Below are 18119 nucleotides of genomic sequence, written 5' to 3' on the forward strand. Positions count from 1 at the left end.
CCTCTTTTCATAAGTTTGCAACTTTGATAGGTCTCCATAGCCGGTGATGTGGCTAGAATTACCTAGCATTGAAGATATTTTATATCTCTATTTGATATTATTTTAGTGTTTTAGCAATAAAATCCTCATCGCATGAACTTTAGTCTCACCACTTCAAACTCTGACTGCTTCTTTGTCTTGTGTGGCTTCTTATCGGGCTCTTAATCAATCACTATTATATGCTCCTTTTATTATGTTCAGACATGGTCTTTATTCTATACAAGTTTATTCTTATTCCTAACGGCACATGGTCTCCTCCCCTTTTACAGTATAAACACTCTCGATGGCTACTTTCATCGATGTACCAGACAGTTTCTGAAGGTTTATCCTGCTATATAGATGGTCAATAAACAACAAAATTTTGACTTCATTCAGGGCCCAAAATGTAATGGCAAAAGTTGTGTTTTGTACATTAACGAACACATCTGTCAATGCTAGGTTCAACCATAACAAGCTTATATTTTCTGAAGCTTGACCTATGTCGTATCAATGTTTTCCTCATACTATATACGCTGCCTCTATCTTGTCAACACTGTCTCAATAATACCATCGTGTCTTTATGTATTGATGTCTTTTCCAAGGCTAAACAACGGCATGCTCGTGTCCTACTTTTCCTCTTTCAAATTCAAATGTATATGTCACTGCAATATATGTATACATTCACATCTAACTCGCACACAAAGTACACAGATACATTCACCTCTAGGCTTAGTTACTGATTCGCGTATCGGATCTTGGATCCGGATTCGGGTCCAATCCGGGTCTAGATCTGCACGTGGATCCGTGAGGATCTAGGCAAGGTCACGAAACCTGAGGATCTAGCATGAATCCATGGCAATACAAGGCAAAAAAACATAAAATCATGAATGTGAATGTTCTGATTTTCTTTATAATCATGAAAATAGATCAATTATCAAGTATACTAGATTCATAGATGCATACTAGAATCATAGATTCATACTATGAAATGATTTCTCTTAGTTTTTAGTGTGTGTCTATATATATATATATATATATATATATATATATACACACACACGAATCCTCCATGGATCATTATTGGTAAAAAATAAAAATCCTGAATCCATGGATCCGATTCATGTACCTGAATCGGATTTGTTTCATGAATTGGCAACTAAGCCTCTGGACATATCAATGATCATATTCTGTGTTGTTAATGCTGGAAATGGATTTCACTATTTTATCCGGTGGGTTTTGACATTTCCATGAATTGCTTATACAATCATTTGCCACAGAATCATATGGGTTCATGATATTTCATAGCCTGCTGTTTTTGTTTCTGGAATATGTGGAGAAGTAGTGGTGTTTTGATCAATGCCAAGTTTTGTAGAAGTTGTGGGATCTTCTGTTGCAATATCACTAGGAAAGGTGTTATCAAAATCATCAGAAACATCTGGATTTCATAGAACTATCCTTATTTTCTAAATTTAGTTTCAGCCCTGTAACAGGTGAAACTACTAGGGCGTCTACATCCTCAGTTTGAGTCATGGCACCAGTTTCTGAACAAAGCGAACTAGAAGCTGCATTACTATCATCTGTTTTGTACACAAATTTGAAGGTTCAACAGTAGAAGGTGCACTGTCTGTAGACTGCGATGTAGCTATAAAAGCTGGTTCAGCCTGGAACATGACTGTAAAGTTATCTATACAGTCACATTTGGGATCAGCAAGGAAATCAGACACTATACAAGATGAAGCATCTTTGCCATTGCTAATGGGTTACCAAATCCACTGGCTCAAATTCAAGTTCGTTTAGTTCAACATCCACTGCAGTTCCTGAGCCTATTTCTTTTGGAAGAGGTCAATCTATAGCTGCATGATAAAGAGCTGTAACTGCTGCTTCTTGTTGCTCTGTACGTGGAGCATTCTGGTCTCAAGTGGAAGCAAAGCTATAACCTTTGCTGGCTACTATCATCTCAAACAAATAGCTTCATCTCTTTTGTAACCAATGCTGCAATCAACTTTTGATAATTCAATGCTTGTGCAAGACTAATAAACTTTTTCTTTTATGTTTACTGGCATAGACTCTCAGTAATTTCCATATTAATTTCAACATTTAGCTAGTATGCTTTGATTTCTTATCATTGCCACCAATAACAAGATTTAACAATCATTTGAGTTCCCCAGATCAAGTCTCAACCATTATTTTCTAAATGGAGGCTCTAATTTTTTGTAAAAAGTAGGGCTCCATCACAACCAAGGGATTGACCAAATGTGTTGTGTAACAACCCTAAAATCTAGCTTTCATCCTTTAAGGTTTATTTTTTCTAATACTTCTTTCTCAACCCTATCCTTGATATTTTTTGTTAGATAATGTCACATTCTAATCATTTTATCTACTTGTAGTTCCTAAATTGGTTTGTATAATCTGAAATTTAGAGGCCTGCACTTTGTAAACATTATTGTCTTTAAGTGGACTGGAATCGCTGCTTTTGCAACAATTTGGCCCTCTTTCCTTTTTTAACATGTTTTGTTGCTTCACCTTTCTAACTTCCACCTCAATGTAAGAAGAGATAACACCTAGGGGTTTTATTGTCACACCTATCTTTTCCTTGCCAAAGACGTCTTTACCCACTTTGGAGAATCCTCAACCAGTCTCTTAAAATATTTAACTATTGCAGATATTTCATCCATAAGCAGAATAGGTGGATCACATAGAGATTTTGATCATAAGGCTTTGAAATTTTTCCCTTTGGTGTCATTGTAATTTTCTATATCAAAATCGATTCTTGGCAGCCTTATGTTTTTTACACAACTAACTTGTTCATTCAATCTCTAATAGACTAACTGGACATAAAGGTTTTATATTCAACTTCTCTGGAAGAAAGTGAGGTGACAAAATATTCTCACTTGAACCAACAATATCTTGAAGGTACAATTTGTAACATGAAATAAATCATCTAATGCCTGGCCATATGAACACATTTCATTCTTTGAACCTTAATGTCATTTGCCCAATTGTCATAGTAATCTTTAATGTATGACCATATTCCAAGGCTTCAAGCATCTAGAACATGAGGCCTTTTGAATCATATTTTCTGCTTTATGGTGGAACATGAATTTAAAATTGGAAATTTCCATGTCCATGTTTTCGAATTAGGTTCCATGTCCTGTTTTCGAATTAGGGCCAATGCACAGTTGTATTGACAGTTGACCAATCTAAATAAAACATTGCAGTACTGGAGTTTATTGTCTCTACAAATCAAATGTAGTAATAATTTTCTATAATACTCCATCAGAATGACTTGGTCTCTAACATATTGTGGAAGATTATAGGGATAGGAATAAAATCCATAGACTAATATAGTTGAAGATGGGGAATCGGATAAACCAATCAGTCCATCCTTCGTACATGAGTCTACTTTTCAAGGTCCCAAATTGTGGGCATTCAAGCATCATTGGCCCTTTCATAATGCTCTGGCCTTCTCTCAGTTCACTACATTACAGTACATGAATTGAAGGAAGACTGTTAGACTCTAATTAAACCATGTATTGGAGGACGAGGAGCAGTCTAAGCATAAAACGGAATTGGAAGAAGAATCACCACAACCTTATATGTGCATTAAGAAGATGCACTTAATATTATATTTGAAGATAATGTGTACCACAAGGGGAAAACTTGAGGTTTCACATTGCTAGAACATTCAGATAGGAAGGTAAACTATTGTTCGCTCAGTTGGAGAAAAATACTGTAATTTTTTTATTGATTATGATAGCTGACCAAAGTTGGGTTAAAATTTTGGACTTAATGTTATCGATGGGGATCATGAATTGTTTTCAATATTTTCCTTGCAAAACCCATGCATAACTGAGAATTTTTTGAAGAAAATTAAAAAATATAAATTATTTTTGTCTTTTTCCAATAAGAAGATAAATTCACGTTTGGCTTTACACAAATATGAGTTTGCAGACACATGTCATCCTTGCATACATAATGTAAGATTTTAGATGGATAATACTTAATTAATTCAAATATATTTGACCTCATCAACACTAATATTGACACTAGTTTTATATGCAAGAATAGTCTTTGGCTAAATTCCCTTCTTATAACTCTGGGTGAATAGATGTGTATCTTGCTTTTTGGCATTTTTTGATTTTAAACAGTAGCGTGGGAACAACAAAACAATATATTTTAGATGCTACTAGTATATCCTACTTATTATATTAGATACAATTTATCAAGATGCTCTGCTTGCAAAAAAATTCAAAACAATGTAGTCCATTTGGATTATATAGAAGAAACATTATTCATGGAAGTGGGATGCACTTTTACTGCTCTTCAATATCATCCATGAGAAACGGTCTATCTCAAGATTTTAAGAATAACTTGCATTGAGTGATAAGCTGGTATGATACTACACACTACTATTTTGTTTCAAGAAAATCTATAGCAGGAAATACCAAAATAAGTAAGTTTGATACATTTTGAGATACTTAAATACAACAATCAGGCTTCTACAAATAGCCAGAATATTTATCATTTTCATACCAGTTGCTGCACACCCCTTTTGACTTCTTTCGTAGTTCACGTTGAACCCTTTCTGTACAGCAATAAACTAGATAATGCGTTAATAAATGTTTCAATGTGTTAGGTTGCTGGAGTGAAACTCGACATATAAGACACTGGTGAGTTCTCAGAGCCCTAATTTATTAATGCCAAGAAAAAGAACAACTAAATGTTAGAATGATTTCCTTTCCCTAAAATAATGTTTTTCAATTTTTTTTTTAGCCATGTTACATTGCTTTTTGTTTGCATTCTTAGGCAGGCCCACAATTTCTTTTTCTTTCATCTGGATAAAGGTGAAGATATTGTTCTATATTAACTATTAAAAAGGAAAAATACAATTGCAAATAAGCAAACCAGTCTGGAAGTGTCATATCCCCAAACAAGAATGGATCGTAGACCTCAATTTAATGCTTGGGGTGACTCAATTGAACACCATTTCCCTTAGGCCAAACCTGTAATGATACCAATATTAAAAACAAAAAAATACTTTTATACAAGTGCCCAAGTTAAAGAAATATAAAAGAAGTTAAAAAAAAGCATGATTATTAAATAACAAGGCACTGATTAATAAAGAGGCAGTTAGAGAAGCAGCACTTGAAATGATTGATTAACAAAGGAATGCCACCCTTGGTGAGAAGTCGTCCCTCTTTTGAATCAACTCATAAAAGCATGCATGAAGTACAAATGGAAGAGGGGTTCATTTTGGAAAAGACATCCTGGGAAAAGGATCAAGAATGGAATAAGAATTCTGAGTCAGTTTAATTTAGAAAACACAGTGATTAGTTTAGAGGAGATGGCTCATTTATGAAATATGATGCAAGAGAATCACTGTCAGCGGGCTGGTAATAAAAAGGATAGATCAGAGCAGAGCATATTGAGATATAAATTGCATTCAGAAATAAGGCAGCCATTTGTATTTAGCAGAATAACTAGTAGACTCCCATAAGGGGACATTACAATTGGTATCAATGCTTTGATCCTGCCAATCTGCAGGTCAAAGGGACGGTTCAGCATGCCTGCCATAAGGTCTTGTTTCACTTAACCCCTCATTTCATGCACCACTCACTAAATTAATTTTCCGTGCTGTTACAGTGTTGCATAAATTCCTTGGATGACGTGTTCCTATTCAGGTTGTGACAGGCTTTTCTATTTTAGCTCTCCAATATTCTATACAGCTACCCAAACAGGGATGCAAATATACATGATACGTGCTTGACTTGCTACACTTTTGTAACCAATTGAAATCAATAACAATATAGAGAAACCCTCTCCTAGCTTTGTTGATGTCCTCAATTCATGGTATGCACCGTTATAAGAGGTATCCATGAGAAGATTTGCATATATTAGTGAAAGAAAAATTGGATAAGTCCAATAGATCCTTTCAAACATTAGCGTCTCCACTATGCTTTTGCGTTATTTGTGCCTCTGGAACAGCAGCTTTCCAGTTCTAACATACTCCAAGAGAACTTTTCTAAGAATCCCTTTAGCACAATTTTGGGTTTGAGAGGCTTTTTCTCAACTTTAGATGTTGTTAGAATGCCATGTTTTTGCATGACGAACATACTTGCACACTTTTCCACTTGGAGCATGAGCCTAGAGATTATTTATTTTTTAAAGATTTTGTTTACTATGAAGCTCATGGGAGATACCACTGCCTAATAAGACATTCATGTGGCTCATTAAGGACTTTTCGTCAATATAGAAACCAATCATACTCTGATTTGCTTATACATGACATCTGACAACCCAAAAACAAGACTTGCCTTGGGAACATCTCACACACTTGACTTCACATTTATCACCTCCTATGAGGCCCTTGATGGCATAAGATGTGAGAGACCCAGTAACAAAATTTTAGATATGTGTAATCAGAAAACTCACTTTTCTGTCACAGTACGATGACAAATCAGTCAACCACTCAAATCACTCTAGAAGGATGTTGAAAGAGATAACCAACACTTTATCACATTGATTAATCATAATTTTTCTTTTCTCAGTCCCAGCAAGGAAGGAGGCAGAGATTTAAGAATACTAAACTTTAAATTAGGAAAGATTCCTTGTAATAATCTTGGATTATCATCAAACATAGGTCAGAGAACAATTAAACTTCGGGATACCCTGAAAGACAAAAATTGGAAAAAGAACTTTCCTCTTGGAAAGATAGATGGCTATCCATAGTAGGTAGGATTGCCATCCTCAAATCGGGTATTTCAGCTCTTCTTATATATCTGCTATCATGTCTCTCACTTCCAGCAGCTATCTATCAGCAGATGATTCAGAAGATGAGGAAATACTTCTGACAAGGTCTACAACACCAATATATTGTGGCATTTGATCTCCTAAAATTAGGTATGCAAGCCTAAGGATCAGGGTGATGTAGGACTCTGTAATCAACTTCAGCAGAATAAAAAGCTTTGAGTACGAAACTTAGTTGGAGTTTGTATCAGTAGCCTCAATTCAAATGGGTTAAGGTTTTGTTCTCCAAGCTAAATACCCAAACGACAATGATAATAGAGATTTTCAAGAAAACCAATCCTCCTAATCTCTCTAGGGTCTGGAATTTTATGCTAAACTACAGGACTATCATAATAAACCATCTCTCTTAGGATATTCATTATGGAGGCTCGACACTCTTTTGGGATTTATGGTGTGCATTTCTAAGATTAGATAATATAGTGGAGACAAATGTGACAAAAGGATTTCAAAAACAACAAGGAAGCCATGTTTGAGATTTTGTTATCTTACCCTCAATTTGATGATATTGGAAGGACTTCGAGACCTTACCTTTGTCAATAGAAGAACTTAAAAAAATCAAGCAAGATTATCAACAATCATCTCCCTCCAAGATGCACATTTCCTCCTATCTATCTATCTTATCAAGATGGATGAATGAAAGGTGAACCCTAACTTTGATATTCAATGTTAAATCTCCATAACACATTATTATAGCTCTCTAGCGGCAAGAAAAATTGTTGAAGAGGTAAACCAAGTTTGTAACTCCCCGCTCAGGAACCCAAGAGAAAAAAATTATAAACCTAACATGTTAGAATGTTTATTGAACTATTCAAAAAAAAAATTTAAACAACATCAAAATAATAATAATGCGGAAGCAATATATACATACACATCAAGTACACATAAGCAAATTACATATACAATTTCCATCCTCAAGGGTTCCTTCACGTTGAGTCACATTTAAGAAAGTTTGTATTAATTAGTTTAAGTCTTAAGTACAAAGTCTCGTGATCATAAAGATATAATAGATACATTATCACATAAGCAAATGTATAAGTACAACTAATAATATGAAAGCACATCTAATGAATAACATCCACTACACATGTCATAGTGTATGTGAAAATAGATGCAAGTACATCAATATACAATACAATATCCTATAGGACCTCAAAATACATGATACATAGATAATGATACAATTGTATCAACGAGCATCCAACATCTATCAATTTGAGAGGAATCCAAATGGTAAGAAGACACTGCCTCGCGACGATGTGGTCACCTAATCAGGCTCACTCCCACCATGTAGGAGAAATAATGTATGATCCACACATAAATAATCAAATCATAAAATAATCCTAGGTAAGGAATCTTGATAGCCAAATCTACCTCAAGGATAACTCAAACTACTCAAGAAGAGATAATCAAAATCGAAAGAACACTCATCCAAACCAACATCACATACAAAAACCAACAATTGATACCAAGTACAAATCAAATATCAAAACCAAAAAGATACAACCATGACCAAATCAATGTGAAGTGTCATAAGCACAATAAGCAACCTATAACAATTATCGTCAATAAAAGTAAACTACCAATCACTAACTCCAATAATAAAAACATCACCAATGAATAACTGATCATTCATTAATAAAAGTCAACTATCAACAATAAATGACATCCAATCAATTAGTAACAATTCACAATAAATACACTATCAAAAGTAATATCCAACAAGTACACCACTAGAGGCAAATATTATAGAAAAAAGGAGAATCAGGCTACATACTATGAAGTGTTATCACATGAGCCAACTCTAAGGTTACCCTAGTAGTCTCTCAGGACCTTGGACCTCTAGTGACTCTATGCAGAACTAGAATGCCCTCTCGTGAAGACGAAGAGACTAGTCATACCTCTCAAGGTATGATCTCATTCTCATCCTTAGTCTATACAAGCACTCAAGGCATGGATGAGAAAAAATCTCTAACTTATCTTTTTAATTTATGTCAAGGCATGTGGGAGGAAAGTATTTTAATTATTATGTTATCAGTTGTTACAACACGACTTACAATGTGTTACCCTAGCAACCACTTTGGGCCGCGACCCCCATTGCAAACCACTTCCATAGACATGCACCTAGACTATCTTCCCAAAACTCACAAACCACAATTGTGTCCCATACCACAAAAGTAATATTGATCAAATTTGGTTCCTTAACAGGAAACCCGAAAATAACATTGGTTCTCAAAACCTAAGTTCTCATAAATGCTCAATAGCATAAAGTTCATAAAACATAAATCTCAATTCAAATCATAAAGTACATCATGACATTCAATCAGATAATTATAAAAGAAATCTCAAAAACACCTCTAATGCACATCCTAACTTGACTAACTAAAGAACCTACAAAGAAAAACCATCAAGAAAATAAACATCACAAGACTATAAATAAAATATTAGAAATCACATAGTTTTTAGCCACATGATTTAATTCCATCAATTTCTCTTGTTTAGTTTGGGTCATAAGGATGTGTTTAGCATTAAAGTAACAATACACATGTTTACATAGATAGTTTGGTTAATATATCTATTTAAATAAACAAGTATTTAAATGTTATATCTTTTTGTGCATATAAAATATCATGCAACATTATCATTTTATTAATTTAAATTATCTTAAATCATAAATAATTTTTTTAATAACATAAATGTATATTATTAGACTAAATATTAACGTCAATTTCATTTTTAAAATATTAATTTGACTTTTATTAAAGTCCAATAGTAATTTTTTTCCCCTTTAACTCATAATGCAACTAAATATAAAATTATAAATTTAATTGAATTATTCATAATTTCTCTATAAAATCAAATAGTTATTAATTAGGTGATTACAAAGTGAACTTCACCACAACTTCGTTTAAAATATAATAAAACTATAAATATTTATTTATTAGCTTCTCTCTTGCATTGATAAATATAAAATAATTTATCTGCAACTAAGAGTTTAACTAGACTTAAAGAATCACTAATACTAACACTCATTTTATAGCTAAATGATAAACATTTATTTAAGTTTTGAAATTTATAAATAATAATTAGTTTTTTCAAATTTTTTTTCCAAATTTTCGAAATTAATAATCAATCATAAAAAATGTTTTTAAAAAAAATTTTGAAAATTAAATTATATATTTATAAAATAAAAATAAACATACAATTAGTATTTTCACATTCTTTTGATATCTCAAATCATGCAACCATAATATGCTTAGTTTTCTATTTTTACTATATTTGTTTTCACATGCATATATAAGTTTATTACAATATGCTTTCCTCTTAATTAATCTTTTACTTTTACTAATAATTTTTGCAATTAATTTTTTTTAGATGTAAAAAAAATATTTATCTTTATTTAGAAAATTTATATTCATGTTCTCTTGCATCCTGATGATGGATCATGTAGTATGATCCGAAATGTTGATGGTAAAAAAACTCTACACAATCAAATCCAGAAAGTAAAACTCAAATTCATAATAGTCACATGGTTCTAATGACAAATTTAAAGTTGAAACCTTAACTGCTCAATTTATTATTTTCTTCCAATTTTCTATAATAGAATTTTTGTTATATTAGAAAGGGGTTTTAAAAGAATACAGTCATAATAATTTTCTAGATTTTTCTACAATTTTCCTCTATCAAGTTTTCTTGATCACTACATTTTTCGTTTCAAAATCTACAACACAATTCTTCATCCAGAACTAATACAATAAATTAATAAGCATTATGCAAGCACTTATGAAGACATGAAGTAGACAGATCTTTCAATAAAATTCTACAATGGGTTTTCAAACACTACCTCAAAACCACAGCTAAAATCCGAGATAATCTGTAAATGCATGTAAATCCAAACCCTTTAAAACTTTTAACAATTTTTTTATCCAATTCTGAATTTTGCTCCCCAAAACCTCTGTGCGTAGAAATGAGCTCAAATCTCCTAATAAAGGGTTTAACTCTACCTAGGGTTTCCAATTTTCAAACATGCAAAGGCCTCTTCTTAAAATAAGCTTTTATTATTTAATCCTTTCAAGCGCACTTAAAGAACTTTCAAATTAAAATATTTTTTTATTTTCTTTGCCTCCACTATTAATTAGTGTAAGCACTATAGCGTAGTTTATTATTTAACTTAATTATAATAATTAAAGTTCATTATTTAAATGTAATTCTAATTTAATTATGATTAATTAAATAATTATAATAAAGCAATATTAAATTTGTAATCTTTTAATATTTTAATTATCTTTGGACATATTTTATAGTGTTTAAATGTTGTGAATTGTGGTTGCCTTTGGATAAAAAGATAATTAACATAGCAAAAGTAAAGTATACACAATCAAAATTACTATTGTGCTCTTATAGACTTGTAGCCATCAAACCTCCATGCTTCTCTAATTCAAGGTGGTCAAACTCAATAATGAGTTTGTGGTGGCAAGAACAATAGTCTATTGATGTCCAACCAAAATCAAGAGTAATGACGTGCTTCAATTCAAAATAGGACTTCTTGTCATTGACCTAGAAACTATAGAAGTCACTTCTCGTCTCATCTCTAACCTTATTATCATATGCAACAAGTTATGCTCATTACAATCACCTAACTCTATACTCCAATTTTTGAAGAAAAAAGATGCAAATTCCTCTGTCCAACACCAACACAAACTTAAGAAAAATCTATTTTCTCCTAGTACACCCAACTATAGCCTTGTTAGAATGGCGAGCATTGGAAAGGGAGGGAAGAATGACTTTCAAAATTTGAATTCTGAATAGGGTGGGATTTCTTTGGAATGTCAAAATTGGGCCCCTAGCTTGGGGCACAGGTTGCAGAAGGAGGACGATCAGGGATGTTCTGGTACAGGGGACTAGATGGAGAAAGATGATGGGGACCCAGATGCTCCCCCCAAGGTGTTGGACAAGATTCCATTGGTTCCCAAGGTGGGTCTACCAGGCTCTGCTAAATAAATGGTCATCATTTTCAGGGTCAAGCCTACAGGTAAGTCCTCTTTCCCACCTGTTAAGATTCTCCTTGAGGCGGAGAAAGGATCTTATGCCATTGCCATTCTGGACGAGCTCGTAGATCATAGCATTATGTCAATGGCTTCAACCTTGGTTGGAAAATTCTTAGGGCCAATGCCAAATATAGATATTGTGAGATCTTTTATTAAGAAGAAATGGGCCCTCAAAGGTCAAGTCTCTGTCACGGCCATGGCTAAGGGCTTTTTGTCTTTTGATTTTTCTTATATGGAAGACCTTTCAAGCATTTTGTGTGAGGGGTCGTGGGCCATAGGTCGTTCCACTCTGGTTCTCCAGAAGTGGTCTTCAAAGTTGAATCCAAACGACTCTTTCTTTGTGCAAGCCCTTGTTTGGGTAAGGCTTCCAAAGCTCCCCTTAGAATTTCGAAATGAAGATATTTTTGTGGGGTTAGCCAGCTCCTTCGGGGAGCTCCTCTCAATAGATCCGACTACAGCCTCAAAAAGACATCTTACCTATGCTCATATCTGCATAGGGGTAAGGGAAAGTGTAGACATGCTAGAAACAATGATGTTCCACTCAAAACTGGGAGTGCATGTTCAAAATCTGATTTATGAGATGGTGCCATTTGCATGCTTCCTTTGTTTTAAATCTGGGCACAAGGCAAACCAATGTCCTAAAGCTAAGGCAGAAAGGAAAAAGAGTAAGCCTACTAGTACTTTTGTAAAGGGTAAGAAAATGGTCTGGAAATAGAAAACAACCAATATCTCAGAGAACTAGGATAGGACTGTGGGAAAGAATAATGTCCTTGACCAAGAAGGAGATCAGAGCAATGTAGGAGGTAAAGGATCAAAGGTGTTTGAAAATGAGGAACAGGATGTCGATCCCCAAGCCATAGAAGTGGCAGGTAAAAATTCACTGACTGAGAAAGAGTAGGAAGTCGATATGTTGGAGGACCCTTAGATGGAGAACAAGTCGAAAATAGAATTGTTGGCCCCAACGAAAGGATCAAGAAGATCACAATCTAAGCGAAGGAAACAAAGGAGAAGAGGTAAACCATGTGGGCAGGAGACGATAGATGAGGATTAGGATCAGAGGCTCTCCTTGGACCTCCCTTTGGTTCCTCTGGCGAATCTGCCAGTATCCAATGACCTGGGGATGAAATTTTCAGATCTAATCAATAACTCTTCCCAAGAACAAATCTCAAAATTGGAGGAATGGATAAACAGATGCTCTCAAGACAATAAAGGTAAGTGGAGTATGGTTAAAAGGAGCAAAATCAAAATCGAGATCATCCCCCATTGTCTCCAGCGACGACCAGAAGTAGGGTCAAAGAAAATGTTGGGGTAAAACCTAAGTCTTTAGGTAGAAAAAGCCTGAGTCAGGCATTGCAAGAGGAGGCCAGGAAGAACTTGGCAGATGGGAGCCAGAGAACCATCAAGGAATGCTCTGTAAAAAAGAAATAAAGATCATATCTTGGAACATAAGGGGCCAAAATGGTGCCCACAAACAGGAGATAGTCTAGAATATGATTAGAGACCAAAGACCTAATTTTTGACTGATTCAAGAAACAAAAATGAGAAAAGATATGGTAGGCAAGTTATCCTTCAGCAGTAATATGAGTAGGGAGGCCATAGACTCAGAGGGAGCTGCAGGGGGGTTCTGATGCTCTTCAACAAAAAGGCTTTCTAGATCTCTATTATTCTCAATGAAGGTAATGCTCTCCTTTGCAAGGTCTCCCATGTACATAGTGGTGACTCTTGGTTTATCTTAAATGTGTATGCTCCCAATTCCAAAAGGGAGAGAAGGGTTTTTTGGGCCAAGATTCTTGATGTAATTCATAATAGTAACATAAATAAAGGTGTTATTATGGGGGATTTCAATACTTCCTTTCAAATGAAGAAAAATCTGGGGGCCTGGCCCCGAATCATGAAATTAAATTAGACCTCTCAAATTTTATTAACAATTTGGCCTTTATGGATGTTGATCTTTTGGGGGGACAATTCACTTGGTCAAACAGGAGAACTAGCGGGGATTGCATTCAGGTTCGCCTTGATAGAGCCCTTATTTCCCTAGACTGGATGGAAACCCACATGTGTAGACTCTCCCTTCTTCCTAGAGTTGGATCGGACCACTCGCCCATCTCGCTCTCATTTAGTCCTCTGATGGCCAAATAGAATTTCCCCTTCTGCTTTGAGAAGATGTGGACTTCCCATCCAGATTTGGAAGCTAAGATTTCTTCTTGGTGGAATATAGAGATGGAAGGTACAACAATGTTCAGGATAGCTCAAAAATTGAAAAATGTGAAAAGAAACATCAAAGTCTGGAATAAGGCGGATTTCGGGCATATCTTCCAAGAGAAGGATGAGAAGATAGACCAGCTTCAAAAAGTCCAGGAATGGATATAGTAGGAAGGATATAACAATCAGAATAGGATCAAAGAAAGGTCTGTCCTATCTGAACTCCATAATATCATTAGCAGGGAAGAGCACTTTTGGAAGCAAAGATCTAGAGTTAATTGGCTCAAAGAGGGGGATCAGAATACCAGGTTTTTCCATCTCTCCACCTTAAAGCACCGAGCACATAATAGGATTTCAAGTATAACAAGGGGGCAAGCCACCTTGAGAAATGATAATGAGATTGCGGATGAAGTAGTGCATTTCTTTTCTTCGTTTCTTCCTAAGGACTCTTCACTTTCGCTGAAAGATCAAGAGGATATTTTGACTTCAATCCCCAATCTATTATAGGACCATCATAATTCAATGCTGAAGGCTATTCTCACTTCGCATGAAATTTATCAAGCTCTTTTATCTCTTCCAGCTGATAAAGCTCCAGGGCCGGATGGATTCCTGACATTCTTTTTTCAGAAATTTTGGGAGGTGGTCAAAGGGGATGTGGTGAAGGCAGTGCAAGAATTTTTTGGGGCCAGGAATTTTTTGAAGGAACTTAATGCTACATTTTTTGTGCTAATTCCGAAAACCCTGGGGGCTGACTCCATGGATAAGTTCAGACACATTAGCCTATGTAATTCTTTCTATAAAATCATTTCGAAAGTTTTGACCACCAAGATTCTTAGTGTTCTCCATTTGATTTTTTCTCCACAGGAAACTGGCTTTGTCCCAGGAAGACAAATCCTAGACTCAATAATGATGGTTCATGAGGTGATTCACTCCTTGGAAGCTAGGAAGAGGGAAGGCTTTCTGCTCAAGCTGGACCTATCAAAAGCCTATGATAGGGTGGATTGGGACTTCTTGAAGGTTGTTCTCTAGGCTTTTGGATTTGATGTCTAAATTCTTCAGCTTGTCTCCACCCCCTCTCTGGCCATTTTAGTCAATGGTGCTCCCTCAAATTTCTTTTTCCCCTCGAGAGGGCTTAGACAGGGTGATCTCTTATCGCCTGTTCTATTCATTATTATGGATGAGTGTATAGGGAGGTTAATCCTTTGGAAAAGACAAGATCAGAGCCTGCACGGTCTTAAGCCATCATCCAGATAGATTTCATTCACCCATCAACAATCTATGGATGACACTATTCTGGGCGGGGAATCAACGCTTCAAGAGGCTAAGGTGTTAAAACGCTTGTTGAATACCTACACGAGGGGTACAGACCAGTCTATTAACTGGGAAAAAAGCTCTATCTTCTTTGTTAACACCCCAATTGAGCGACAAAGAAAAATAGCTCGAATCTTGGGATGTGGTGTGGGGTCTCTTCTAGCTAGTTATCTTGGAATGCCATTGGGGTCAAAACCTCTGGAATCTTTTTGGAATGGTATTATTGATAGATTCAACAAGAAGCTGGCAGGTTGGAAAGGAGCCACCCTTAGTCAAGCAGGTAAATGTACCTTGGTGAAATCAACTCTTCAAAACCTCCCAACTTATGCTCTCAGCCTTTTTGGGATCCCGGTTAAACATGCTAATAGAATGAAAAAAATCTAGAAGGACTTTTTGTGGATAGGGGTTGAAGAAAACAAGAGATATCATTTAGTGGCATGGGACAATGTTTGCCTTCCTAAATGCTATGGTGGTCTAGGTATTAGAAAAATCAAACACCTCAACAATGCTCTGTCAGTAAAGCAAATATGGCACATTTTTAAATTTTTTGGAGAATGGCAGGATATCTTGGTGGAGAAGTACTTGAGAAGGTAGTCACTCAGCTTCATATTTAGTGAAGCTTCTATTTCACATGGATCTTTTATCTGGAATGGAATCCTTAAGGCAAAATCTTTGGCCAAATCAAAGGCAAAGTGGAAAGTAGGCAATGGTGAAAGTATATTATTCTGGCAGGATAATTGGTTAAGCCAGGGGGCCCTCATAGATTACCCTAACTATGAGAGATGGACTTATTTATATATAAGAAGATTTGGTTTGAAAGTTAATGACTATAGAGCTGATCAGGGATGGAAAGACCTGTCCCTAGTTTCCTAGGATCTCAAACCACTGATGACTATCTTGAATGCCATGATCCTTAATAACAAGAGGGATGAAATTATATGGGGAGACAATTCCAATGGGTTATATTCAGTTGCTTTAGGCTATTTCTCACTGTGGAATAGGATGGAGAAACCCATCTGGACAAAGGCTTGGATGATTGGCCTCACTTTGAAAATCAACATATTCTTTTGGTTGCTTTTTGAAGAAAAAATTCTTACTGTGGATAACCTGGCTAAGAGGGGTCAAATTATCCCAATAGGTGCAGCCTTTGTAAGCATGATTTGGAGATGGTTAACCACCTATTTATTCATTGCCCCTACTCCTCGGAGGTATGGGATCTTATGACCAAGGGCTATGGGGTCAGTTGGTGTAAACCAGCCAACATCTAGGATTTCTTCGGACAATGGAATTGTATGCATAAAGGAATGAAGACACATGATATGCTCCTGGTCTCTTCCACATTTCTATTGGGGAATATGGAAAGAGAGAAATAATTGTATCTTCACAGATAGGGAAACCCCTGCTTTTGTTATTGCAGATAAAATTGATAGCACTATGAAGGAGAACTTCACCATCAGAAAGGGGGGAGACATTGAAGAAAGAGGAAACAACATAAAAAAGAAAAAGGACAGGGAGAGGCAAAGACAGGAGGCTAAGTGGCTTTTTCCCCCAGAAGAATGGCATAAAGCCAATTTCGACAGGGTAGCCAAAGGGAATCCAGACCCCGCTGGCTGTGGAGAAATTATAAGAAATGGTCATGGGATTGGTGTTGCAGTTTTTTCCTATCCCCTAGGGACTTAGACAAACCACTTCGCGGAGGCCAGTGTGGCTTGTCATATTGGTGAATTGGCTCTGGCTACCAGGATTGAGAACCTTTGGTTGGAGGGAGACTCTTTAAATATAATAAATTGTTTAAAAAGTTGCTTTCAGCCCTCCTAGACCATCGCAAATGTGGTGGAGGAGATTCAATCAGATTTGGACAAATTCAAAAGGGTGCATGTCAGCCATGTGTATAGAGAGGCCAACTCAGCCGTGGACTAGTTTGCGAACGAGGCAGTAGCCAAAAACACAGCAACAGTGTAGCACAAGAGTGACATATTTTTGGTGGTCGTGAAAGATATTATAATGCCGGAACGTATCCAAGGAAGTAGGAAGGCAATCAAATATTGATTATGGAAAGATATGTAAGCTTGCATGAAAGACAAGATGTTAATGAAAATCATGGGAAGGTAATATCTCTCCATCATTTCGTGTACTTGTGGCACGTTTTATGGGTCGCTTTGCCATCCCCCATTAAAATTACCGAAGGTAAAAAAGATTTAGGGATATGAAAATCTCAAGAAGTTGAAGTCTATGAAGAAATAGAGAACCGGTGTAGGATTTTCGAACAAGAGATCAAGATGGTTGGGGAGAGGAGTAAGAAGGTGTTGGCCGAGGAGGTGGAAAAATGGAGGAAAAGAACAAAGGTATGGAACAAACTGGAGAAGGGTGGAATAGTGAGATACATTGAAAAAATCTATGATTTTGATAAGAAGATCACCAAGCTCATGGTGAACACCTGGAAGGATGAGCGTGTTAAAATTGATGGGGTCTCTCACCAAGTTAATGTGGAAATGCTAGCTCAGGTCACGAAGATACCCATGGAGGGGATAAATTTTTACAGGTATAAGAAAATGTTAGCTAATGTAGTCAAAGATTTTGTGAAGGATGAGGAAGAAAGGAAGAAGTTAGTGAAGGCCAAGACATACTATGAAATGGAGTCAGTAAAAATGTTATGGAGGTATGTATTAAGGGTAGTTATTGAATTTATATCTCTAGATACTAGATTCGACAGGGTCAGAATACACCACTTTGTTT

General features: G+C 35.8%; 1 protein-coding gene across 4 annotated transcripts in view; it reads left to right on the forward strand.

Moving 5' to 3' along the window:
• Nucleotides 1–18119, forward strand: part of HEXO3 (beta-hexosaminidase 3) — a 296756-nt gene that overhangs the window by 205031 nt on the left and 73606 nt on the right. For all 4 annotated transcript variants that reach the window (XM_089829123.1, XM_089829126.1, XM_089829130.1 and 1 more), the window contains one exon: nucleotides 4655–4688. In XM_089829123.1, coding sequence (XP_089685249.1) covers nucleotides 4655–4688 — 34 coding nt within the window. The remainder of the gene's footprint in view (nucleotides 1–4654; nucleotides 4689–18119) is intronic.

The sequence above is a fragment of the Cupressus sempervirens genome, chromosome 1, assembly GCF_028749045.1.
Source record: "Cupressus sempervirens isolate cs-2001-9-10 chromosome 1, ASM2874904v1, whole genome shotgun sequence".
Lineage (NCBI taxonomy): Eukaryota > Viridiplantae > Streptophyta > Pinopsida > Cupressales > Cupressaceae > Cupressus > Cupressus sempervirens.